The sequence below is a fragment of the Galeopterus variegatus genome, unplaced genomic scaffold (genome assembly GCF_000696425.1).
Source record: "Galeopterus variegatus unplaced genomic scaffold, G_variegatus-3.0.2 Scaffold4375, whole genome shotgun sequence".
Classification (NCBI taxonomy): Eukaryota; Metazoa; Chordata; class Mammalia; order Dermoptera; family Cynocephalidae; genus Galeopterus; species Galeopterus variegatus.
The window spans coordinates 25,708-50,263 of record NW_007730486.1 but is presented as its reverse complement, the minus strand read 5'-3'; the positions used below and the strand labels follow the sequence as shown (position 1 = coordinate 50,263).

Genomic DNA, 24,556 nt, shown 5'->3' with positions numbered 1-24,556 from the left:
ATAGGGATCCGAACCCTTGGCCTTGGTATTATCAGCACCACACTCTCCCAAGTGAGCCACGGGCCGGCCCTTTTTTAATTTTTTTTTTTTTTTTTTTTTTTAATTTTTAAAGATGACTGGTAAGGGTATCTTAACCCTTGACTTGCTGTCGTCAGCACCACGCTCTCCCAAGTGAGCTAACCGGCCATCCCTATTAGGGATCCGAACCCTTGGCCTTGGTATTATCAGCACCACACTCTCCCAAGTGAGCCACGGGCCGGCCCTTTTTTAATTTTTAAAGATAGGGAGAGTGGTAGTTAATCTCTGAAAACTTAAGGGCCAGCTCATCCTAACAGTGTAGTTTTCAGTGATTGCTTATGTCATAGTTCCTCTCATGACAACGCCTGATTAATGGGCAGAATAAAAGTAACAAAAAAAGCCTATTTATCCACATATTCAATTCACACAACACCTAATATTGCTCAATAGATTTTAGTAGTAACCTTTGAATTGTTGACAAATCACACAAAATATCACAACCCAGTCTTCTTTGAGTTAGCCGAAGGAAGTTTGGAGGAGGAACCTCAGGGAGAGCATCGGTGCCAGAGCCTTGTCCTTGGGTGCCTGAGGATCAGTCGCCATGGCCTTGGACCCCAAGTCCTGGCCCTGGTCCACCGTCCCATCCCTGACAGCTGCAGGGCGTGTCTGTGAGGACAGTCGTTGCTCTGCACACGGAGGTGGTAGCCCTACTCCTGACCACACCACCATCCGCCTCCACTAGCCACCAGCCTGAATTTATTTGTGGGGAGATGCGTAGATTTCAAACCAGCTTCTTTACTAAGATCCATATTTTCATTCTTTTTTTTCCTTGTATTGAGGGTGTTCAATCTCCTCTCTTCTTTTTTTTTTTTTTTTTTTTTCCTTTTTTTTGTCCTTTTTCATGACCGGCAACAGATCGCAACCCTCAGTGTTGCGCCCGTACCGGACCGGGACCGGCAACGGGATCGCAACCCTCGGTGTCGCGCCTGCACCTCGCTCAGCCAGTGAGCGGCCGGTCTGTATGTGGGATCCGAACCCTCGGCGGGAGCACCGCCGCACTCCCAAGCGGCGCACTGTAGCAGTGCGCCACCGGGCCGGCCCCCACATTTTCATTCTAAGAGGCAGCAGCCTTATGTTTCCTGTGCCAGGCTGAGCAATGTTTCTGTGACATAAATCAACCCTTTGATGTATACACACATTCTCGTTCCTTCCCTACTCCCTCTTCCTCTTTTCCTGCCCCCTCATGTCCCCCAGCTGTCGTAACTGCGATCTGGTCACAGTTCTTCCTGGCCCTTTCTTTTCCCTCTTCTTCCCAATGCATTTCCTCTGTCCCCTGGACCTGCCTCTCTCTAATCCTCTCCTTCATTTCTTAACATTACTCTTTCCATTTCCCAGCTTTGTCCCTGTGTACTTATTTTTCCCTATTCCACCTGTTTTGTTTTGTTTTTTTTCTTTCCATGTTCTCTTTTCTTTTCCATTTGTATTCACAATGGTCATCCTTTATTTCACTTGAGACTGTGATTACATTTTGCCATATTCTTTTTTGTCTCTTAAACATCAGAATGGACCAACATCAGTATTCTAAAAAAGGACTCAGCGAAGTAAAAGCTCAGTATATCCATTCTTTTTTGTGATAATGGCAAAAATCCTAATTAAATGGCATGAGAGTTTTAGGCCAGGTTCACCTTGGAAGCTCATTAAAGAATGACCCCTTCCATTGTAAGTCCAAGAAACACCCTCATTTCAATCACTGGGGAGCATTCGTAAACAGTAGACCCTGCAACAGGGGTCTCCATCTAAGGGATTTAGGACAGTTTCCAGCTCTTGGTCAACACTCCCAGAGAAGGCTGGGCTGGCAGGACACGGGAACCATTCCTACCTCTTCTGCTCAGGTTCCCACCCCTCCCCCCAGGGCAGCAGTGAGATGGGCCTGTGACTTTGTTGCTCCACGTCCTCTTGTCTAACTCCATCGGCTGTTCTAACTGTGCCTGCTTATTGATCCACTCAAAGGAGATACTAACTGCCGCTTCCTGCTAGACTTGTTTCAGCCCTCTCCTCCTGCAACCCTTTTAGCCTGCTGAAGCTGTACTTCCCTGGCTGAGCTTGGGCTTTGGATGTGTGTTCCTTTCCTGCAGAGTGGGGGAGCCAGGCTTAGGCTGAAATACCAGCCCCTGCCTGGCCATGCTCCTGACTTGGCATGCCGGGGTCCCCGGGCGGCTCGGGGAGGGGAGTCTTGGGCTCATCTCTGTCATGTCTCTGCAATCTCACTGCCCCCCGTGCAGGGCTGAGGGGGACCTGGGTGCAGGTGGGTGGATCTGGTGTCACCAAGTTCAGAGGGAGAGGAGCCATTTCCCTCAAGGGATTCTTCTGCCAGGGAGCTTCAGCACGGTGTTAAACATGCTGCATTGTCTCTTTATGTAACGGCCCCTGTAAGAAGGAAGTATGATGTCAACTTTATGACAGCCAGTGGAGTGCAATGAAAATAACACTGAATGGGATTTTAGAGGACCTGGGTTCAGATTCCTTTTAGGCCACTCATTCAGTGAGCTTATTATTTTTATTTATTTATTTTTATTTTTGAGACATATGAGGATGATCAAAGGCAGTTACCTAGGTCAAGAGCAGTGGTTCTCAACTGGGGTCACTTTTACCCACCAGGGGACATTGGGCAACATCTGGAGACATTTGTCTATTTGTAATCCGGCCTTTCTCTAATTCCAAATACTACTTATCTTCCTAATTTCTACCCATTTTCCTTCCCTTCTCCCCATCCTTTTAGCTACCGCCCGCCGGTAATCAATGCCTCCTTGGCCCTTTTCCCCACTTGGTGCCTTCAGTCTCCTGTTCCATGGTGGGTAGCTGCAGCAAGGCAAAGAGGAATTCCAGATTGTTTCTATCCCATATATGATTTTGGCATCGATCATGGAAAGATTTGCTGGCCCTGGGACCTTCTTCACATTGGCAGTGACCCGTGTGACCAGAGCGTGATGTTCCAGTGCGGGTTCTCAGGCTAGGGCAGGTGAAGAAGGTCGTGGAAGTAAATACTGAAGGGGAATGTGTCCAACAGGGGCTTGGGAGTTCCCTTGTTGCACCAACCCTGACAGTCTTGATTTCCCCAGTGGTTCCTACATTTCATGTAACTATTTTCCATGCAATTTTTTGTCCTTTTAAAAGACTTTGTATAAATAAATTTATAGGGTAATCAAAAATTTTTGTCATAATGTATATCCCAACTTTTGGTTCAGAAATATGGTCTCTGTACCCACTGGAAAATGTTGACATCTCTGTGAAAGAGGTGGCTGGATAAAAAAGCTCATGGCTTGAAGGTGGGAAAGAAAATAAAAAGAAAGTGGAAAGTAAATTAACTTATTACAGGACTGCATCGTGGTTTCCTGGCATGGTGCTGAGTCTTACGGAATCTGCCTCAGTACTTACTAGGTGTGCCGGGGAGCCTGGTTGTGGTTGTTGTGAACTGCTTCGCTGCTTCAGAATGTCTTTCTTTTGTTTCTCTCCAGCAACAGTTGAGCAAGAATATCAAGTTTGGGCACCGGCCACCCAATGCCATTCCCATGAAGAAGGCAGACAGTGGAGAGGCCAACTTGGAGGAGGATCTGTTCCTGACCAGTCCCTTGGAAATTGTGACTCAGCAGGATATCGTCCTCTCAGATACTGAGAACAAAGTAAGTCTCCTGCAGGGAATGACTTGATTGAGAATAAGCCAGGGCAGGATGCTGGGCAGTGGACAGGGCATCCGATAACCCTGGGGACAGCAGTAGGGGGAGTAGGTGGGAGAAGCTCTTCTGGTGAGTAGCCCAGGGCTGGGGGACACTTAGGGCACTTCCTGGGCAGGTGCCCTGACCTGAAGTCAGTGGGACCAACGAGGAGAAGGGGGAGGACAAGGAGACAGGCCCTTTGCACATGCTCTTCCCAGTGTCTTCCACTTGCCCTTTGAGGCTCAGGTTGTGCCCACGTCTTCTGGGAAGTGTCATCTGGCACACCCCCAGGCTGTACTGTCTCCTCCATGCCTTTGCTGTGGGACTGAGCTTGTCCTGCGAGAGGACCAGAGGGATGGCTGGTTAGCTCAGTTGCTTAGGGTGCAGCCTTATAATCCCAAGGTCATGGGTTCAGATCCCTGTACTGGCCAGCCGCCAAAAAAAAAAAAAAAAAAGCCACACAACTGAAAAAGGACTAGAAAGCAGGCTAATGTGGCCAGATCCTGATGTGGGGCAAAATGGGGGTAAAGCGAGGTGCTGAGGCCCAAAAAAAAAAAAAAAAAAAAGCCACACAACTGAAAAAGGACTAGAAAGCAGGCTAATGTGGCCAGATCCTGATGTGGGGCAAAATGGGGGTAAAGCGAGGTGCTGAGGCCAGGTCATGCAGACCATGGGAAGAGGGTGAATTCTATTTTGAAAATAATAGGGAACCTCTGAGTAATTTTAAGTAGGGCAGTGACATAAGCTGATTTGTTTTTTCTAAAAATCCTTGTAAGTGTGGTTGGGAGATTGCACTGAGGTAGGGCGAGCTATGATTGCTCTGGAGGGGAAGATAAGACCCTTTTGTAAAAAGCAGCAATTCAAGGGCTGGCCGATTAACTCAGTTGGTTAGAGTGTGGTGTTGGTAACACCAAGGTCGAGGGTTTGGATCTCCATTCCTGCTAGCCATGAAAAATACACACCAAAAAAACAAAAAACGAGTACAAAATAGTACAGAAGGAGACAGCCTGAAAGACGCAGAAGACCGCTCGGGGCGCGCCTTTTCTTCTCCCCTCCTGTGAGTTTTTGCCCCTTCGTGGCCTTTCACCTTCCCAGCCTAGCCCTCTGCACGTGGCATCAGGGCCTTCTTTCCTTCTCACCCATTGAGTAGAGGGCAGAGGTTGGCAGTGAAGGGCCGAAGGCAGCCAGCAAGGCCGAAAGCTGTGGGGTTGGAGGTTGCATGTGTGACAGCCATTTCCCAAGTACGGTGGCTGCTGATCAGCACCTCAGATCCTCTCAGGCAATGATGGAAAACACCAAGGACTGAGGTTGGGACTGCCCAGGTAGGAACTGCATTGACCTCGGGGAAGAGGACAGTGCACCCTCTGTGCCTCAGGTAATCTCTGTGGGGTTTGGACACGAGCAAGGTCCCCACCGTGACTCCTAAGAGCACTTTGGAGCCAGCTTCACCCAGTGTGTGGGGTGGGCGGGAGGGGACAGCCCTGCACAGGCACAGATGGTGTCTGGTTATCTGCCCAGAACTTCCTGTTCCAGCGTCTGACTTGAGTGCTCTCTTTACTGTTCTAGTCCAGTGATACCACGCCAAGTTCTCTCAATCCACTGAATCCACCTGGAGCTGGAAGTGCAATGGAAGAGAAGGTAATGTGATTTGACTTCCTTACTTTATTTAACTTCCTTACTTTAACTTCCATTTTTTCTTTTCTTTTTCTTTCTTTTTTTTTTGCAATCTGCTGCCTCATTTTCCATTCATAAGTGTTGCCTTCATACATTACTTTAAATTCCTTCAAAATGCAGCCAGTGGTGGATGTGGGATCACCAGTTTCCACAGTAGTACAACTGCTGGAACCAAACCCTGTTCTGAAAAATCACCACACTCTCCGCATGTCTATGTTTGGGGTATTGGGAGTTGGTAATTTTTTCCTAAATGTATCACATACTTCAAGACACTTAATCCATTGAAAAAGGCATTCCAGAAAACCTGAAGGTGCTCAAGTCTGCAAGGAAGAGTCCTCGTATATTTACAGATGGGAAAAAAATAAAGACCGTAGCATTTCTCTACTTTAACGTGTTTTTTTTGTTTATTTATTTATTTATTTATTTTTACTTTTCCGTGTTTCTTTAAAAACCCAGGACTTGGGGCTGGCCAGTTAGCTCAGTTAGTTAAAGTGTGGCGTTATAACACCAAGGTCAAAGGTTTGGATCCTCGCACTGGCCAGCCGCCAAGAAAGAAAAGAAAAACCCTGGGACGTTGCCCGCAGGCATCTAGGGAACCCTGCGGAGACTCTTCTCCCTGCACTCCTCTTCTGTAGGAACCGATCTGCTTCAACAATATTTCATCTACACAGGGGACCAAGCGTCCTCCCAAGGTCTGGCAAACAGTATAGGGAGCAGAGTCTGCTCCCAAAGAAGGGGATGGCTCGAGACAGTGCCACCACTCAGACAGTGGAGGGGCCCCGCTGGGGTGACTGCAAATGAAGCGCGGCACTTACATCCCAGCTCCAAGGGCTTATCTGTGTCTTCGTCTGTCACGTTTGGCTCGGGCTCCTTTTCCTCATTCATTAATTCATCTCTTTTCAACAAAAGCTCAGAATTGGATATCTTTTATAAAGATAACCATAAATAAAGGACAGCTAGAAGGCCAAAGGCTGGAATTACTTTTTCGTTTTTCTGTACTTCTTGTCATAAATTAATATGTACTGAGCATCCATTTTGCTCTTGGAACAAGCCTGGTCTTTTCTCTTTTGTGCATAAATATGGGAGGTAATTGCAAAAAGCAAGCCCTTCGACCAAACCTCATCAGCTCTGTGCTTACAGCATGAACACAGTCCAACCGGTAAACCCTGGACTCGTCCCCTGCTGCCTTTGTGTGTGCAGAGCTGCTGGCACAGGCGCCCTCTGCTGCACGTTGGCATCGTGTGGCCAGGAGCCCTTTCCTTTCTGTGGTTACAGGTGTGGCTTCCCACCGTCTGATTCACTGTGGCCTCTGCATTCAGGCTGTGCCACGGTCTCTCTGACTTTTCCAAATCCACCCGAGTCGGTTTTTCAGTGATCACACCTGTGTTCTGGAACTACAGGCTATTCCACAGTTCATCCTTTGAGGAATTGCACATGCTCCTTGGGCACATTTTTGCCACTCCTGTTTTCACCAGAGCCCTCCTTTAGCTGCTTGGTGCACAGTACTCTGTGACTTCGGAGTGATTGTGCCAAAACTGTTTTGCTAATTAGAAATATGATGTCCTAGCCATACGTGTTATACTGTATTTTGTAAATTTTTTTTTCCTTTTTTGTCTTTTTTACTGACCGGTAACGGGATCGCAACCCTCGGTGTCGCGCCCGTACCGGGGACTGGCAACGGGATCGCAACCCTCGGTGTCGCGCCCGCACTGCACTCAGCCAGCTAGCGGGAACCGGTCTCCACATGGGATCCGAACCCTCGGCAGGAGCGCCGCCACGCTCCCAAGTGGCACACTCTCCAGTGCGTCACCGGGCCGGCCCTGTAAATATTTTTTATACAAATATTTATTCACCACTTACTGAATGAAATGTGCTACTTGGGCTATGTTTTGCTGACCCCTGAGCTACTCTAACCCACATATTATTCAGAGTAGGACAGTCAGTCCCTAGAAGCTTAAATGACCATTACAAATTAATATAAGTAGTCATTGGCAAAACAAATAGCCAGTGTCCTGTCTTTTAAAAACCAGAGCCCATTTCACTGTACCAGTGAGCCCTCCTGTGTGCCAGCGTTCCCTGGGCCAGGCTGGGCCAGGTGCAGACCCGAACGAGTGCTACCACTCTGGGATTCCTGCAGGTTGCGTTCTGATCTGAACTGACCTTATATTTTAATCTCCACTCTAGGTTGCTCCAGTTAAACCATCTCGGCCAAAAAGGCACTTCTCTTCTGCTGGCACCATCGAAAGTGTCAACCTAGATGCCATCCCCCTGGCCATTGCCCGCCTGGACAACAGTGCTGCCAAGCACAAACTGTCAGTCAAGCCAAAAAACCAGAGGGTGTCAAAGAAGCACAGGTGGCTTGCCCAGGTGTGTAGAACGTGTCCTGGCTGGCCGGGCAGGTGCCGTTGCTTGCTGGGCACTAATTCTACCCAGTGGGTTGGTGTTGGGGTGGAGCCATAGATAGAAGGAACTAGGTCTCACCCCACTGGAACGTGAGTACGTGGCAGCATAGGAGGATAAACAGGCTGTTTACTTTCTATCGCCCTTTCTGACATGAGGCTGGTGAACCTCAGAGGGAGGCTGCCGTTGAGGGTCCAGATGCTTTGTGTTTACTTTGCCAGCTTTCCTCTGTATGGCTTAGCCAAAGGTCCTTCATTTGGATTAGGGTGGATGTCTAAGTCACAAGTTTCAGAGGACATGGATGAAGTTCAAATTTCTTTATTTGCTCATCTTCCTAATGCTGGACTATCAGTTTCCCTATATTTTTTTGTTTTGTCTTATTCTGTTTTGTGGCTGGCTGGTACAGGGATCTGAACCTTTGATCTTGGTGCTTGGTGTTACTGGCACCATGCTCTGACCAAGCAAGCTAACCAGCCAACCCTGTTGTTCATTCATATTAACAAAAGGGAATTTGGGAATGACAAATAAAGGGGCTGGAGGATAAAATAAAGATGAAATTCTTCCCTCCATTTCCACAGTTTACTCTTGGTGTGTCCAATGCTGAGTTTGCCTTATATCTGAGCTGAGAACCTACCCCTTCTTTTGTGATTAGGAAGAGTAAGGGCTGTCTGCAGAAAAAGCAAAAGGCTAATTCTGTTTCCCTTCCCAATGTTAGGATCGACAACATGAGCAAGGCAGCCTTGAGAGTCAGCCCTCCGTGGACCAGAATGGACACCCAGGAGAGGACAAGCAAGCATGGCGTGAAAAGGAACCTGAGCCACTGGGTTCTGAGGAAGAGAAAAGACACCAAGAAGAATATTGGCGAGAACTAGAGGCCAAGTGCAAACAGCAAAAGGCAGAAGCAGCCGAGAAGAGACGCCTAGAGGAGCAGAGGCTGCAGGCGCTGGAGAGGAGGCTCTGGGAAGAGAACAGAAGGCAGGAGCTCCTGGAGGAAGGCGAGGAAGAGGAGAGCGAGCAGATGGAGCTGCAGCTAGAGGCAGAGAAGTTGCAGCAAGAAAAGCAACAGCAGGGCCTGGAAGAGCAAGGGTGGCAGGACCAAGAACGGAGGGAGTGGGAGGAAAGAAAGCACCTGGAGGCCAAAGAGCAGCTGGAGGAGAAGCTCCGACAGCACCAGCAGGAGGAGCTGGAGGCACAGAGGCGGCAGCTGGAGGAAGAGGAGGCCAGGAGGCTGGAGGAGCTGGAGGCACAGAGAAGGCAGCTGGAGGAGGAGGCCAGGAGGCTGGAGGAGCTGGAGGCACAGAGTTGGCAGCTGGAGGAAGAGGAGGCCAGGAGGCTGGAGGAGCTGGAGGCCAGGAGGCTGGAGGAGCTGGAGGCACAGAGGCAGCAACTGGAGGAAGAGGAGGCCAGGAGGCTGGAGGAGGAGGCCAGGAGGCAGCGAGAGAACCTGGAGACACAGAGGCAGCAGGAGGCCGAGAGGCTGCAGCTGGAGGAAGAGGAGGCCAGGAAGCAGGAAGAGGAAGCCAGGAGGCTGGAGAAGGAGGAAGGAAAATGGGTGGAGGAGCTCAGAAGGCAGGAGGAAATGGAGGTGCAGAGGCAGCAGGGGACGGAGGAGCTTGGGGAAGCACCACAGAGACCAGAAGAAGAGAGACAGCTGGAGCTAGAGGATAAAAGGGGCCTGCAGAGTCCACTTCAGAATGACTTTGAAGAGAAGCCAGAAGAACAAGAAAGCCTGAAACCCAAAAGACAAAGGAAACACTCCGAGGAACCAAGTACCTGTGAGGAGTGGAGCCAGGAGGCTGAGCCCGCAGGAGAGCAGCAGGGGAAAGGGGTGGGTCTTCGCGGGGGTGATGGTGGTGTCCTTGAGGAAAAGAGAGGAGACACTAAACTAGAAGCTCCCCTGCAACAGGAGAAGCAGATGGGAGAAACACTGCCTCCAGTGGAGAAGAAAGAAGCTGCCGTTCCAGAAAAAGACCGAAAGCTGGAGGAACTCAGGTGGCAGGAGGTAGATGAGAGGCAGACCATGCCCAGGCCCTACACGTTCCAGGTATCCTCAGGAGGGAAACAGATTCTCTTCCCCAAGGTCAATCTGAGCCCCGTGACACCCGTGAAAGACGTAGGACTTGCCTCTGCCTCCCAGGAGCCAAAGGCCCCCAAAGCCAGCCTGGCCTCACATGCCCCAGCCTCATCCGTGAGCATTCCCCACACGGCCATCCTGGTCACAGGAGCACAGCTTTGTGGCCCAGCCGTCAACCTGAACCAGATCAAGGACACGGCCTGCAAGTCTCTCCTGGGCTTGTTAGAAGAAAAGAAGCCCGTGGATGTCCCCACTGTGGAGAACCCACCCCGAGCCCCTGGGGACTCCCGGGCAGGTGGTGGGAAGGTCAGGCCTCCCCAGGAGCCTCCGAGCAGTGCAGCCGCACTGGCCGAATGGGCCTCCATCCGATCCAGAATCCTGAAGAACGCAGAGGGTGACCCACGCAGTGAGAGAGACCAGGGGCCCGGTGATGAGCCCACCCCCAGGGGCCGATGCGATTCCCGCGGGAACCTCCGGAAGACCTCTCCAGTAAATGCGAAGTTCTCTATCATGCCCGCCTGGCAGAAGTTCTCTGATGGTGGCACGGAGACCTCCAAGCAGAATATGGAGGCTGAAAGCATTAGAAAAAAACCCGTGCTGGGACCCAGCGAAGAGACAGCACCCCAGCCCCCACCTGCAGGTACTCACGAGCACCAGAAGGGTCCGGAGAAGCCGGAGGTGCAGCCGGAGCCAGCAGACACCACAGAGGGATGCAAATTTGCCAAAGACCTCCCATCTTTCCTAGTTCCCAGCCTTCCTTACCCTCCGCAGAAAGCAGTGGCCCATACAGAGTCCACGACCTCTTTGGACAGCGAGACCACAGGTGGTATAGCAAAGCCAGATGCCACAATGCCAGGCGGGGAGGAGAAGACCTCACCTTTTGGGATAAAATTGAGAAGGACCAACTACTCCTTGCGTTTCCACTGTGACCAACAGGCAGAACAGAAGAAGAAGAAGAGGCACAGCAGCACAGGAGACAGTGCCGAGGGGGCACCACCTGCAGGGGGGAGCGTCACTGGGGGGAAGGAGACAGCGGGTGTGGCCCTCAAGCATGGCCCATTCCTCCCCCAAGAGAGGAAGCAAGCCCTATCCACCCGGAGGGACTCTGCTGAAAGCCCTTCCAGCGGCCACTCTCCTGTTGTCCATCCCGGGCCCCCACCGGCCAGCAGCCAGACCCCAGCTCCAGAGCACGACAAGGCAGCAAACAAAATGCCATTGGTGCAGAAGCCAGCACTGGCTCCCAAGCCTGCTGGCCACACCCCGCCGTCGTCCCCACTCTCCAAGCTGAGCAGGCCCTACCTGGTAGAGCTGCTGGCTCGTCGAGCGGGGAAGCCTGACCCGGAGCACAGCGAGCCGTCCAAGGAGGGCCAGGAGAGCAGTGATCCCCAGCCACACTCGCCACCACCCCTCAAAGAAAGGGAGGGACACAAGAGAGACGAGGAGGAAGAGGCCGCGGAGAGGAAGCCCCCTCCCCCGCCTCTGTCTACTGCTCAGCAAGAGAAACCTTCCCAAACCCCTGAGGCCGGGAGGAAAGGTACGTAGCTGTAGCTGTGGGATGGAGAACTCTGCCCCTTCCAGCCTGTTGTCTGTGTCACTGCTAGAGCCAGAAGTGCGCAAAGCACGTGTATCTGGTGGAGCTGGTGTTGGGAGCATCTTCGTTAATTAGAGGCCAGTTTGCCATTCCCGAAGGACGTTCACTCATAAGTAATAGTGAGACTCTTTTTACTCATTCTTTAAATTGTGGAAATGCTGACAGACCCTGCTGTGTGTCTGCAGTTCACGTGTGGTATTGGCACTTATTTGTACAAGTAGTAAGTTCAAGGTGCCAATACTTGGACTAATGTATTTTTGGTTGGCAATAGAAATTGACATGTAGTCTTAATTAATGAAGATGTCATTAACTATTTTGAAGAGGTCATGCGGTGGCAATAAAACTGGAGTTCCCTAAATTATCTCTGGGCAGAAGTGGCAGCAAGATGGAAGGTTAGGGGACTTTATACCTCTCCATCTGTCCTATGGATCCTCTCTATGGAAGACTGACTTTGTCTCAGTTTTATGAAGAATGCTCTGCAAATGCAGCCTCGGGTCCCCATGGGCTTGCCACTGCAAAGCCTCCTGCAAAGAAATCTTGGAGCCACCATTACCTCTGGCTGACCCTGATGTTTCTTTATACTAATGTTTGGGGCCACTAAGTGGTTGCTTGGATTGGTTTCTGTGACCCCTGAGAGCGTTCAGCTAATACACTTTCATTTCTGTATTGTACAGAGTAGGAGGTAAAGCGTGGGTCATAGCCTAGGAAGTTACTCACATTTCTCAGAGAAATTCTCCCCTGAGGTCTTTTAGCGAGGGATCATTTTCTCTTTCCTTTAAGGTTTGGGGTTTGGGGTTATTTTTGCAGAGAAGAGAGTTGTTTGCTGAGGAGTGTTGGTTTGGTCACTCCCCTTTATGGAAGATTATGTTGTCCTTTTTAAACGGTCCACTTGCCTGGCTTGGTTTCCCAGAAGGACCTGTTGATCAGCAGTTTCCAGACTATTTCGCTCTAATTATTTCTGTTTGTCCTGCTGAGTGAGGGGCCCATTTTTAGTTTTGACATTAGCTTTCGTGTTGTTAGCTTCTGTGGTATTTGCAAAGTTCCTCTCACAGCCTGCTCTGCTCTGTCACTCGCTTTATCTCTCCCCAAACAAATAATGCTCCTGCTCACTTCTTTCTTTTAGAGATGTCTCTTTGGTTATTATAATTTTCTACCAAAATAACTCTCTTTCCCAGACTCTGGGCTGTCAGACTCTGCTAACTGAATTTTTCTTGATTTGATAGAGAAATTGGTTGCTACCTCCCTTCACTGGGGTTTTGCTGTCCAGCTTGCTGCTCTGGGCCAGGGCTGGCCAAATCTGTTTGACTGAACAAAAAAACAGGATAAAAATGTTAGACACAGACCTCCATTTGCTTGTTGATTGTATACATATAGTACTGTAGCGTCATTAGTTAAAATGCCTGGAACACCATCTACACTTAGGGTAAAGTTCATCGTAACAACAGTGGATGTCAATCTGCATTGCAAATCATAGTCTCCTTCTTATTTTCTTTGGCCAACTTCTTGTTGGATCTGATTTCTTTGTAAAGTGGCAGGCAATGAGCTTGTCATCTCTGCTTTTTTCTTGTGCTTGCATTATTAGTAGTAAATAAAATCTATGGTTTGTTTGCAGGAGTTTACTTATGCCATTTGTAAGGGATCATTTAGTGAAAAGGAGTTATGATATTCCACAAACTCACCCAACTGCAAAACCTCCCAACAAGTGAGAACATGATTGCCAGTCCTCCTGCCCCCTCGCCCTGCCAGCTTCCCTCGGGATTCTGTAAATAAAATCTATGGTTTGTTTGCAGGAGTTTACTTATGCCATTTGTAAGGGATCATTTAATGAAAAGGAGTTATGATATTCCATAAACTCACCCAACTGCAAAACCTCCCAACAAGTGAGGACATGATTGCCAGTCCTCCTGCCCCCTCGCCCTGCCAGCTTCCCTCGGGATTCTCTAAACATACCATTTGTTACTCAAGGCTTTTGGATATATGGGCTGAACGAGGGTGTCAGTGCCAGTGTGGGTATTGAATATTAGAAAAGCTTGGTTTCATTTTTACTTTTTGATTTTAAAGTAGGTAAATAGAAATTCTAATATTTCCTTCCTTCACCCCAGTGAATTACCTTGCACTTGCCCTAGGCACACACCCACTCTTTTGGAGACCACTGCTGTAGGGAGAGGTCTGCATTCCTGGGGCTGTGGCCAGCGAGGACCGATAAGTAGACCAACCCTCTATGAGGTTGTTGACTGTGAACCCACCTGGGGGGAATTAGAACAGCAGCGACAATCCCTATGTGTTTGTACCATATACACTTTCATTACAGAGATCATCTCATTCTGAAATTGCAACCTACACGTATGGTGGGTAGAACAGACAAATAGTTGAGTATCCCTTTCCCCGAGAAATGACATTGGGAAATAGTGACTAGACCCTGTGGTCCCAGGAAGCACTTGCTTGTCTCCCCAGAACTTGAGGAAGGGAACTCCAGTGGGCTGTGGTTCTCCTGTCTACTGAGTTTAGAATGAGAGAGGATAGGTTTAAATTGCAGCAAAATAAATTTTTAATTAGGAATTTTGACCTCCCCGACTAAAAAGATTATGCAGTTGACAAAGAACATCTCTTTCAAACCTTGACTGAAATGAGGGATTTAACTGTGTTTGGATGCTTTCAACAAGTCATTCTTTGTACTTCATTGTATACAAAGTGTGTTTACACCTTCTCATTGGATGTATCTGTAAAATGGAGCATTTTACAGATATAGACACCATACGTGACAAAATGTATGCATATGGAGTCTGAATTCCCCCATCATAGAATGTGAATAATGGCCCAGTTTCAAAGCTCCAGAATATATTCTCTTTGGTGCTTCATGTGGAGGTGGGGGTCCTTCCACAACTTCATAAAATAATGGCAATTAACCTTCTCCATGATCCCAAAGTGACCTCTGCCACAGTCACAGATACTTTTCAGGCACCGTCCTCACCCTGAGGTAGGTACAGCTATGTATAAGTTGTACATGAATTCTACACTGTGGTCTCTCACTGCCACATCCCATGCTTCTAAGAGAACCTCTTTAATTATTTAGGTCCCTTTTCGGTCACTGAATTTAAACTGAGCCAAAGCCTGGTCAATGGACATTCCTCATGTCAATTTTTCCAAATACCAAATCTTGTCTTTGCTCTATTTTGTCTTTGACAATGGTGGACTTTTGCTGGTCTCTGAGGTTCACCAGGCAGTTGGAGAGGATAAACATATTTTCTTCTTCTACTCTCATTTTTGAGGAATGTCAAGAGAAGCACTTGTGTGGGTACATGATTGGGGTAAAACACTGTGGGATGAAACATGTGCCAAGGCCAGCTTCCCCCAGCTCTTCAGATTCTGTGTCCGTAATGCACTCAACAGTCCCACACAGTCGCCATCTTTCCTCCTCGCCCTACCCGGAGATTTCTTTTTCAAATTATTTTAGTCAGCTTATAAATTTAGTCAATTATACTTTAAAGGCATTTTGATACTTGTGATAAGTACCAGTTGGCAGGGAACTGGCCTGTTGCTTCAGTGACCTCCCCAAGCAAGTTCAGATTGAATGTTTAGCCCAGAATTCCCTTTTGCATAATAGCTGTGTATGGAAGTCATTTTGATTTTGGCAATTTGTTTTTTAGATGTTTTACAAAGAAGTGTTACACAGCCCTTGAGTAAAAACAAGAACTTGTTAAGTTAGTTCCAGTGTATATAATGCTTCTCAGTAAAGCAGAATGCGTGAGGTGGTGAATTCTTTTTGATTTTCTGGTTAACTAAAGATGAATCAAGAATTCCTTTCAACTTCAGTTTTTGTTTTTAATACTTTTGAAATGTGTCAGTTTTCTATGTTAGATCATAACTGCATCTATTTGATGATTAGGGCTATTGCAGTGCCCAAGACTCATTATAAATATGAATTCTCTTTCTACAGCATTATAGATCTAAAGGATATAGAAAATTAAGCAGAATCTGCCTTTTTTTTTTTTGCTTGAGTTCCTAATTCAAATTTATTTTCTCATCATTTGATCTTTGTCCTCATCCTAGAGTAGAATATAAAGTCCAGTTGACTGAGAGCCCTTGTGGTAAGGTTCTGGGCTATCAAATTGTAATCTTCTATTGGATTTAAAAAGAATAGGACCATATGAGCCCTTTTCCTTTGAGATAGGAAAGGATTCAATACCAGAATGGATATCTCTGAAAGGGCATAATTTTTACTTGAGGGAAATGAGGGGGACCGTTCTCTCATAGACATAAATAATAAAAATAGCTCACTTTTGTAGAGTGATTACTATATGTCAAGCACTATTCTAATACCCAGGATTTCTTTTAATTTTCACAGCAACCTGATAAGGCATATGCCATTATTATCTTCACTGTATAGAGTTAGAAAACTAAAGCTTAGGCTAAGTAGCTTTTATGAGATCACATAAGATCAAACCCAGGTCTGCTTAGTTTCAGAGCCTAGTAGTGAATCTCCGATACCAACCACCTGTGAGGTGTTTACCTCCAGTTGCATAGATGAGACAGTCATCCTCAAGAAAAGCGCAGACTGGGAGTCAGAAGGCCTAGGTTCCAGCTTCAGCCTGTGTGCTAACCGCTGCGTGGCCTTGATGGCTGTGGACCCTAGTTCTCACATTTTGCAGATGAAGGCATTGGACCAAGGTCATGTGTTTCCACCGTATTCTTCAGAGCCTTGCTGCCCTCTGAATCCCCTTTGAACGGAAGTGGGGTTTTTTGTTTGTTTGTTTTTTGTCATTCAAACGTTGGGGTTCTACATAGGGTGTTGGGGGGGAAGATTCCATTGCTAAAAATAATTTTCATTAGAGCAATGAATTAAAAGAACAAACAACTGTCTGGTTCCGCTGTAGACCTGAGATTTTATGACACTGGAGGTTTTATTTTTTTCTTTCAAGGTAGAGTAACTTCTTCCATTGATAGGGCAGAGAAATGCCCCTGTTTTTCCTCTGGTCAAAGGTGTCACCTTCCCACCCAGTGGAGCCACTCAGGCGTCGGTGCAGAGTTTGTGTTAGTAATATGTCACAGGTTTTAGAGGGTGAGGAACTTTGATATGTCAGCGGTTTATTTCACTGCAAACCTGCTTTTGTCTTTGTCTCCATGAGCCACTCAGGCGTCGGTGCAGAGTTTGTGTTAGTAATATGTCACAGGTTTTAGAGGGTGAAGAACTTTGATACGTCAGCGGTTTATTTCACTGCAAACCTGCTTTTGTCTTTGTCTCCACAGAGAAGCCGATGCTTCAGAGCAGGCACTCTTTAGATGGTTCCAAACTTACGGAGAAAGTCGAAACCGCACAGCCACTGTGGATAACATTAGCGCTGCAAAAACAAAAGGGATTTCGGGAGCAGCAAGCGACTCGGGAGGAGAGGAAGCAAGCCAGGGAGGCCAAACAGGCAGAAAAACTCTCCAAAGAAAATGTGAGTAGCCTGGTCTTCAACTTTGATTTTTGCCTTCCTGAGCTTGGCTCTCTTTTAGATCAGGAGGTTTTTTTTTTTAAAAAAAAGGGCTAGCTAGGGATGGTGACGAGTACTCAGGGATGCTAGAACAGTAAATAAATTGGTCACTGTTAAACTAGGGTTTCAGTGTGAAATTTGGTTTGGTTTCATTATGCCCTTAGGTTAACCTGATTTGGTAGAATCCACAACATATTTAGCAGTGATCCACATATTCAGCAGTTATATGAGAAATATGAAAATGATTTTATTTGAGCAGAGGGTTAAGAGGAAATCAGGAGACCTTGTTCAGTGGCCTGACTTTATAGTCAGTTCTACAGGGCTCTTGTGGGAAAGTAACTGTCCCTCTTTGGCACATTGGCACTGAGCTGCTCCTTTGTTGGGGGCCGGATTAAGCTGCTCCCAAGTGCAGTCCTGTCCCCCACTTTGGCAGCAGAGTTTGGGGAGGGCAGGTGGATCCCTAAGGCCTGCAAGGTCCGCCTTTCCATGTCTTGATGAAAACATGCTGTCCCTAACTGTTTCTGCCCACCCAGGTCAGTGTCAGCCTGCAACCTGCAAGCACCAGTGTCAGCAGAGCGGGTTCCCTGCACAAATCCACCACTCCTCCTGACGAGAAGAAGCCCGAGACTGCGGTGTCCGGGCTTGAGCGTAGAGAACAGCTGAAAAAGGCCAATACTCTTCCTACTTCTGTGACAGGTAGAGAGCAGGTCCAGTTCTACTTAATTATAGTTATAGGTTTCTTTTCTTAGAGCATGCTTTGTTTCCTGCGGTATAATAACTAGCATAGCACCTTAGGCAATTCAAAGCACAGGCTGTCTCACAACCCCATTCATAAACTTTGGCTCTGATAAAGACCACCAGGAACTCAACCACCATCACTGGTGTGATGGTAAATGTTTAATGGTCAGCTCTTCAGGGAGTGGAGATATTTCTGATTTGTAGCATTTTCCATTTTCCGTGGTGTCGGTACTCCCACCATGGCTATTTTGAAGCTACCAATGTGACGTCAACTGGCTTGGTAAATTTGTGAACATTTAACGAGATGACATGAGCCGTCTCCAGCTCCCCACTGCCTGTAGTCCAACAAAGTTAGGTTTATTCTTGCTGCAGCAAGGGAGAGCACATACCAGAAGAACCTGCTAAACAAAGGAGGCAATAAGCTTATGGTAGGGTTTGGGGGAAAGGGTGAAGTTTAGGTAAAATTTAAATGGAGCAGCATTTTGAAGGGCTCAATGCAAAACAGAGGTGTATATAAAAAAGTCAAGCCTGAGCTGAAAAGTAGACTCAGGGTCCTGTTTCCTTTGAAACTACCAAGTTAAGATAGATGTGTGAAATGTTGTGTCTGAGCGCCCCTAGCTGGAGCTCTGCCCCTGAGTTGGAAATGGAAGCTGCTTCTCTGTGTCACAGTGACCCCTCACATGGCTCAGATGATGCTCCATTCTCACTGATGTGATTTCAAACAGCAAGTTTCTGATAGGCTGACTTTACAGAATTAGGTTTCTCAGCACTGGATCCTTTTTTTTTTCCTTAAAAGATGACCGGTAAGGGGATCTTAACCCTTGGCTTGGTGTTGTCAGCACCACGCTCTCCCAAGTGAGCAAACCGGCCATCCCTATATAGGGATCCGAACCCATGACCTTGGTGTTATCAGCACCACGCTCTCCCAAGTGAGCTAACCGGCCATCCCTATATAGGAATCCGAACCCGTGGCCTTGGTGTTATCAGCACTGCGCTCTCCCGAGTGAGCCATGAGCCGGCCCTAGATCCTTGATGTTAATTAACAACAGCAGTTTTTATAGGTTCATAACACATAGGAGGCACATGCATAATTAAAAAAAATTCTTTATTCTGTTAAAAGGTAAAATGATCCAGTAGTTTGCAACTTTTTGCTTATTACAAATCACTTGGAGGATGAATAAATCTGAGCAGGCTTCCACCCAGGGGTTAATAGGGCATCTGTTTTCCCCTCTAGGCAATGCTATTCTCAGAGGGCATCCAACCCCAGACCCAGGCTTTTCTATGCCTTGGTTACCTCCTGCCTGAGGTCTGGAAATGTACAGAGGTCTCACTATTAATGATATGTTTACTACTGGGTGAAGGGGGAAATAAAAACCTTTGTGTTTAAATGCCACTTTAGGACACCGTATAATTTCTCAAGAACCTCCATAGGCTTTTTATTTCATTTAATCTTACATACAGTAATTAAGGGTTCTACATGTTAGAACCAGAGAGAGAGAAAGAAAGAATTTCTTTCAGAATAAAGTGAAAGCTCCAAAGTCAAAGAGAACACACCTTTCTCTGCCTGATTTCTTAGTAGTACTAAAGGGTTAATGCAACTAAGAGTGGCTCCAGCTTCATAAAGCAAGCCTTTGTTCTGAAGTATTTGTCTTTTCAGTTGATCAGTATTTCCTGTGTTCTAGAAGCACTAAATATGAACCAAGATAGATGAAAACCCTCTCACCTCAAGAAGCCTCTAAGCTGTAGTACAGAAAGTATTATGATGCAGAGGGATTATTAGACAAGAGTGAAAGTCGTGAGAGCTGGCAGGAGCTGTGGGCCTCAGAAGTGGGGGGGCGGACCCAGGGGATGCTTGGTGGGGAGGTAGCTTTTAACCTCACCAGCTTGATAGATCCAAACTGCTGGCTTGATCTTCTTCATGGGATTGACCAGTTAGTTATATGACTAGAGTCATAAAATTTACTTTTAGTTCTTGTTGTCATGCAGGCATAGTTTCTATGTATAGAAAATTAGGCTTCTAGAAACTCTCTGAAACTAGAATTGACTGCACTGTGGTCACTGTAATTCTGCATGCAACAGTTGTCATCCCATAGCTTGCTTTCCCTAGTTGCTCTCACCAAGGATGTCCATGAACTTGCCTCTTTGTGTTTAACTGGGTTTTCTTTTCTGAATCTCATACTTCTGATAAATCAAAATGTGGTTGGGAGGTGGGTTGGGGAGATGTTGGTCAAAGGAAACAAATTTCAGTTGGATAGGAGGAATATGTTGAAGAGATCTATTGTGCAACATGGTGGCTACAGTTAATGACAATAGACAGATTGAGTATCCTTTACAGAGATGCTTGGGGCCAGAAGTGTTTTGGATTTTGGAATATCTGCATTATATTTATTGGTTGAGCATCCCAAATCCAAAAATCCGAAATGCTCCAGTGAGCATTTCCTTAAAGCGTCATGTCTGTGCTCAAAAAGTTTCAGATTTTGGAGCATTCAGATTTCAGATTTTCAGATTTATAATACTCAACCTGTATTATATTCTTGAAGAATGTTAAGAGTAGATCATAAATGTTCTCACCCTAAATAACTTTGTGAGGTAATGCATATGTTAATAAGCTAGATTTAGCCATTCCGCAATATGTATATATTTCAAAACATCATGTTATAAATGATAAATACATACAATTTTATCTAATTAAAAATTTTTTTCTAATGTAGTTCTGACTTGCTCCTTTCTCCTTTTCCTTCAAAATGAAATCCAGTGGAGATCTCCGATTCAGCTCCCACAGCACCGCTGGTGAAGGAAGTCACCAAGAGGTTCTCCACCCCAGACGCTGCTCCTGTGTCAACAGAACCAGCCTGGCTGGCTTTGGCCAAAAGGAAAGCAAAGGCCTGGAGCGACTGTCCACAGATTATTAAGTAAAGGGTGATTCTTTTCCATTCCTGTTGCCAGTTCCTGGCTCCTCTCTTGCCCTTTTTATTTATTTATTTTTTATATGAGGTAAAGAAACAAAGTTAGGGAAACGAAGCATGTTTTACAGGCTCTAAAATAATGGAGCGACTGTCCACAGATTATTAAGTAAAGGGTGATTCTTTTCCATTCCTGTTGCCAGTTCTTGGCTCCTCTCTTGCCCTTTTTATTTATTTATTTTTTATATGAGGTAAAGAAACAAAGTTAGGGAAACGAAGCATGTTTTACAGGCTCTAAAATAACGTTTAGAAGCAGAACTGGTGGTGTCGATTGTAAAGAGTGTATTTGCACAACCCTAGGTCTTGGTGCCTTGAGCTCTTCCTAGTTCTCGAGAGAAAATTCCGTCCAAGAGACCACAATGAAGCAAAATCTCCAAACAAAGAACTGCTCCCGAGAGCCTACCATGCTCTTCAGGGGCCCTTCCACACATATGCCCACACACTATTCAGAACACGTACTTTTGCCAGTTTTTGTAATGGGTTTTTGATTCTCTGCTCTAATTTCTTCTATCCAGAACATTTACCCTGCCATATGTTTGGGGATGTCTGCCCTTTCTACAGTCATGGTGAAAGGATCATATATAGATAGAAACAAGAACACCCGTTCTTCTGAGTGCCCTGAGTAACTGAGAATCACAGGAAATAGTCTGGCTTCCAACTCTGTGCCCAAGTCTGGTTTTCATGAACCTCCCCACCCTGAAGCTGTAACATGGAAGGCAAATCTGTTTACCTTCTACCACACTGTTGATCCACAGGCCCCATTACATCAGTACCCTCCTTAAGGACATGTGAAGCATTTGGTCAGTTGGCTCCCAGGGAACATTTTTGTTTAACACGGTGAAGAAAGGAAATTCTGTATCAGAGCTACAAGTTCTCCTTTCATCTCTGAGAATCTCCATCTAGTGCAGTAGCTCTTTAGATGTGCAGGCTCCATCCCAGGCCTACTGAATCGGATCCTATGAGAATGGGACCGGGAGTGTACATTCCAGAAAAAAACTTCAGATGAATTCTCATATATCCCAAAGGTTAAGAACCTTGGGATACTCTGATTCTAGTGTAATCTAGTGTTTCAGATTCCGAAGAGGAGGCTCATTTACCCAAAGAAGCAAAAGTGAGAGGAGAAATAAAACAACCCCTCAAACTGGCCATTTATTACAGGTATGACAGACAGGCTGTTGACATTACATGTCTCAGAAAACTCCCTTTGGTATTTAGGGAAAATTAACGGGAAGCCAAGATCTGGAGACTTTGTACTAAGGACTTCCTGTAGAAAGCTTTTTTCTTTACTATAATTGAGTAATTCATATCTAGAGTCAAATGTTCAGTAGCATTTATAATCTAGAGCATTCACCTTGCTACCTTTAAAAACACATCTCAGAGTTTTAAGTGGCCTTTGTATTATCATATACATGTGCATACAAAGAAGGGACTTGGCAGTTTAAAAGCCACATGTATTCACTTTTATTTCCCTAAATTTGCTTTACATGTATCATAGACATACCAGCAAACCCACATATTTCTGGTACTAACTTCATATTTCATAGTGTTGACATATTCCCCTTTTTTTAGATTTTTACTCCAAAATATAGGTACAAATCCTTTGGCCAGTGCAGAGGAATTACATCCTTTTCCTTCTCCTACAAAAACACACATATCCGTCATTAACTTTCTCCTGTGCTCACTCCATACACAAGGTGCTGCTATTTTTATCATTTACCTTAAAGAAAGGATGACATCAGTTATTTACCATATAGAAGCCACTTTCTTTCTAGGAACAATTGCTCAGCACTGCTGTAGCAGCTGGCATGTGTGGTCAAGTGGATAGTTGTATTCCTGCAAGTTGGACTTAATATTATATATACTGGGCCCTCAGACTGTTAAGAATCAATGTAAAAATTTTTTTATTGCTATGGAAAGTTATTAATATTCCATTGCAAGTTTTCCACACTGATGTTCATTTCTAAATCTTATATATAGGCATTTATATGTTAGTTCCAATGACTTCCTCACTAATATAACACTTTTTAATGGGGATCTTTCCATCTAGAACTCTAGAATTATAGTGCTACAGTAATTCTTCTGAGTGGACTTTTTATTTCATCCTGTCAGCTTTGGACAATATCACGGTAGTGGCAGGGAATAGGCAAGGAAAGATCATTAACAACGAATGGTAAACGAGTCAACTCTGGACTGGCTTAGATACCATTGCGCCAATACAAAGTAGGAGAAATATCTCAGTTAATTTTCCATTAAAGCCTTTAAAAGAAGAATATACCGAGGAAAGGGCAGTCACAGTACTTACTTCTAACCACTTCTAAAGGGTACATGTTTAAAAAAAAGGTACACATTTAACATTTCATTTAAAAATCACCCCAAATTTGCACTAAATACCAATGAAGTGTTATTTTGCTTTAGTTGTGTTGGTCGTTACTGAGCAACAAACTATGGGGAAATTCTGTAAAAACGTATAAAAAAAGTTCAAGACAGTTTTTTTATTTTAATGAAGGATTACTATGTTCACTACACAGCTTTTTTTTTTTTTTTTTAAATTTAAATAAACATATATTTCTCCTGGCAAGGTTATAGATGATTAACCTCTGTTAATAGACTTACGTATAAAACTAGCATTTTCTGTTTACTTTTTTAATTTTTCAAGTGCAATTGTTTCTTACACAAACATTATTAATTACTATTAAGTTATCATTTTAGCCGGTTATCTGCAAATGTATAGTATATATTGTCTCTTCTTGTGACGTTTAGTTTAATTGCTTATTTTAAAGCAGAAACATCAGTTACAAGTGTCTTGCAATATTTTTACCAACAATAAAATTACAGACTTAATGAAAATACCTTAGCGTGATTTTAATAGTTTTGAGATTTCAGTTGTATAAAGATTAATGTAAAATGTCCATTATTGAAGGGAAAAGATCTTTCAATAAAAAATACCGACAAGATGTTTAGCACTGATGGAATTTCCTTTTAAGTTGAAGTTTTTACTAATTTCTGTGACTATCTACAAGCAATCTCATATTTACATAGCTTTTGTTGAACAAGAAAAATTTCAAGGTGTTTTATATGGTACTCTATTTTTCATTAGGTATTTTGGAGAAAAATAGTGAGTGGGGTAAATAAAGTTTATCTCAATCTCAAATTGGAACTGAATGGTCTGAGTCTCCGATAAAGTGATACTACCGCCTGCTTATTCAGTGTGGGCCAATGGACCAGCAGCAGCAGCGTCAGCTGAGAGCATGTGAGAAATGGAGCCTAGGGCCACATGCCAGACCTTCTGACTCACAAGGATGAGGGTGTGAAGTGAGTGGGGCAACTGAGGCACTTTGCCTTAGCTGCCAAAACTCAGTAATCAAGAGAAATACTATTTTAATGCATTATTTTAAAAACCAAAATTAATGCAAAAAAATTGCGTGATGAACAAAAGATCAAAATTTTAAGTAAGGGCAGGGTATTTCTAATTTTTTCTTTTGCTTCAGCTCGTGCGGCTTGGTGGGGCCCCTTCCTCCCAGCCCTGCTCAATCACAGTTTGCATTTTAGCAAGAGCTCCAGGTGATTAACATGCACATTAAGCGTTGAGAAGCACTGATCTAAAAGGTGGGAGAAGATAGGTCTTTCTTTCTGGCCAGCCAGCACCTAAATCCCCTATTTAAAGGAATTGTCCAACTCATAGGTCTTAGTGGGAGGCAGCACCCACCTTCCACTTGGCCTCTCCCAAGATGCCAGGTATTGACAGAAACAGGCATGAAACCTGTTTCACTTTGCTCCCAATTGTCTCTTCCAATTCAATTGACCAAAAGATGGGGAAACTGTGAGGAAGTCTGGTAGTGATGCCGGTGATGGGGAACAGTGTCCAGTGTCAATGGTGTTAGCCGTAAGTTTAGATTTAGAACTTCAAGGAT

General features: G+C 45.5%; 1 protein-coding gene across 3 annotated transcripts in view; it reads left to right on the top strand.

Moving 5' to 3' along the window:
• Positions 1-23,796, top strand: part of KIAA1211 (KIAA1211 ortholog) — a 149,050-nt gene extending 125,254 nt beyond the window's left edge. For all 3 annotated transcript variants that reach the window (XM_008587412.1, XM_008587411.1, XM_008587409.1), the window contains 8 exons: positions 3,534-3,698; positions 5,298-5,369; positions 7,590-7,772; positions 8,521-11,413; positions 16,718-16,908; positions 17,478-17,640; positions 20,438-20,716; positions 20,877-23,796. In XM_008587412.1, coding sequence (XP_008585634.1) covers positions 3,588-3,698; positions 5,298-5,369; positions 7,590-7,772; positions 8,521-11,413; positions 16,718-16,908; positions 17,478-17,640; positions 20,438-20,598 — 3,774 coding nt within the window. In that variant the 5' untranslated portion in view covers positions 3,534-3,587 and the 3' untranslated portion in view covers positions 20,599-20,716; positions 20,877-23,796. The remainder of the gene's footprint in view (positions 1-3,533; positions 3,699-5,297; positions 5,370-7,589; positions 7,773-8,520; positions 11,414-16,717; positions 16,909-17,477; positions 17,641-20,437; positions 20,717-20,876) is intronic.
• The last annotated feature ends 760 nt before the right edge of the window (positions 23,797-24,556 follow it).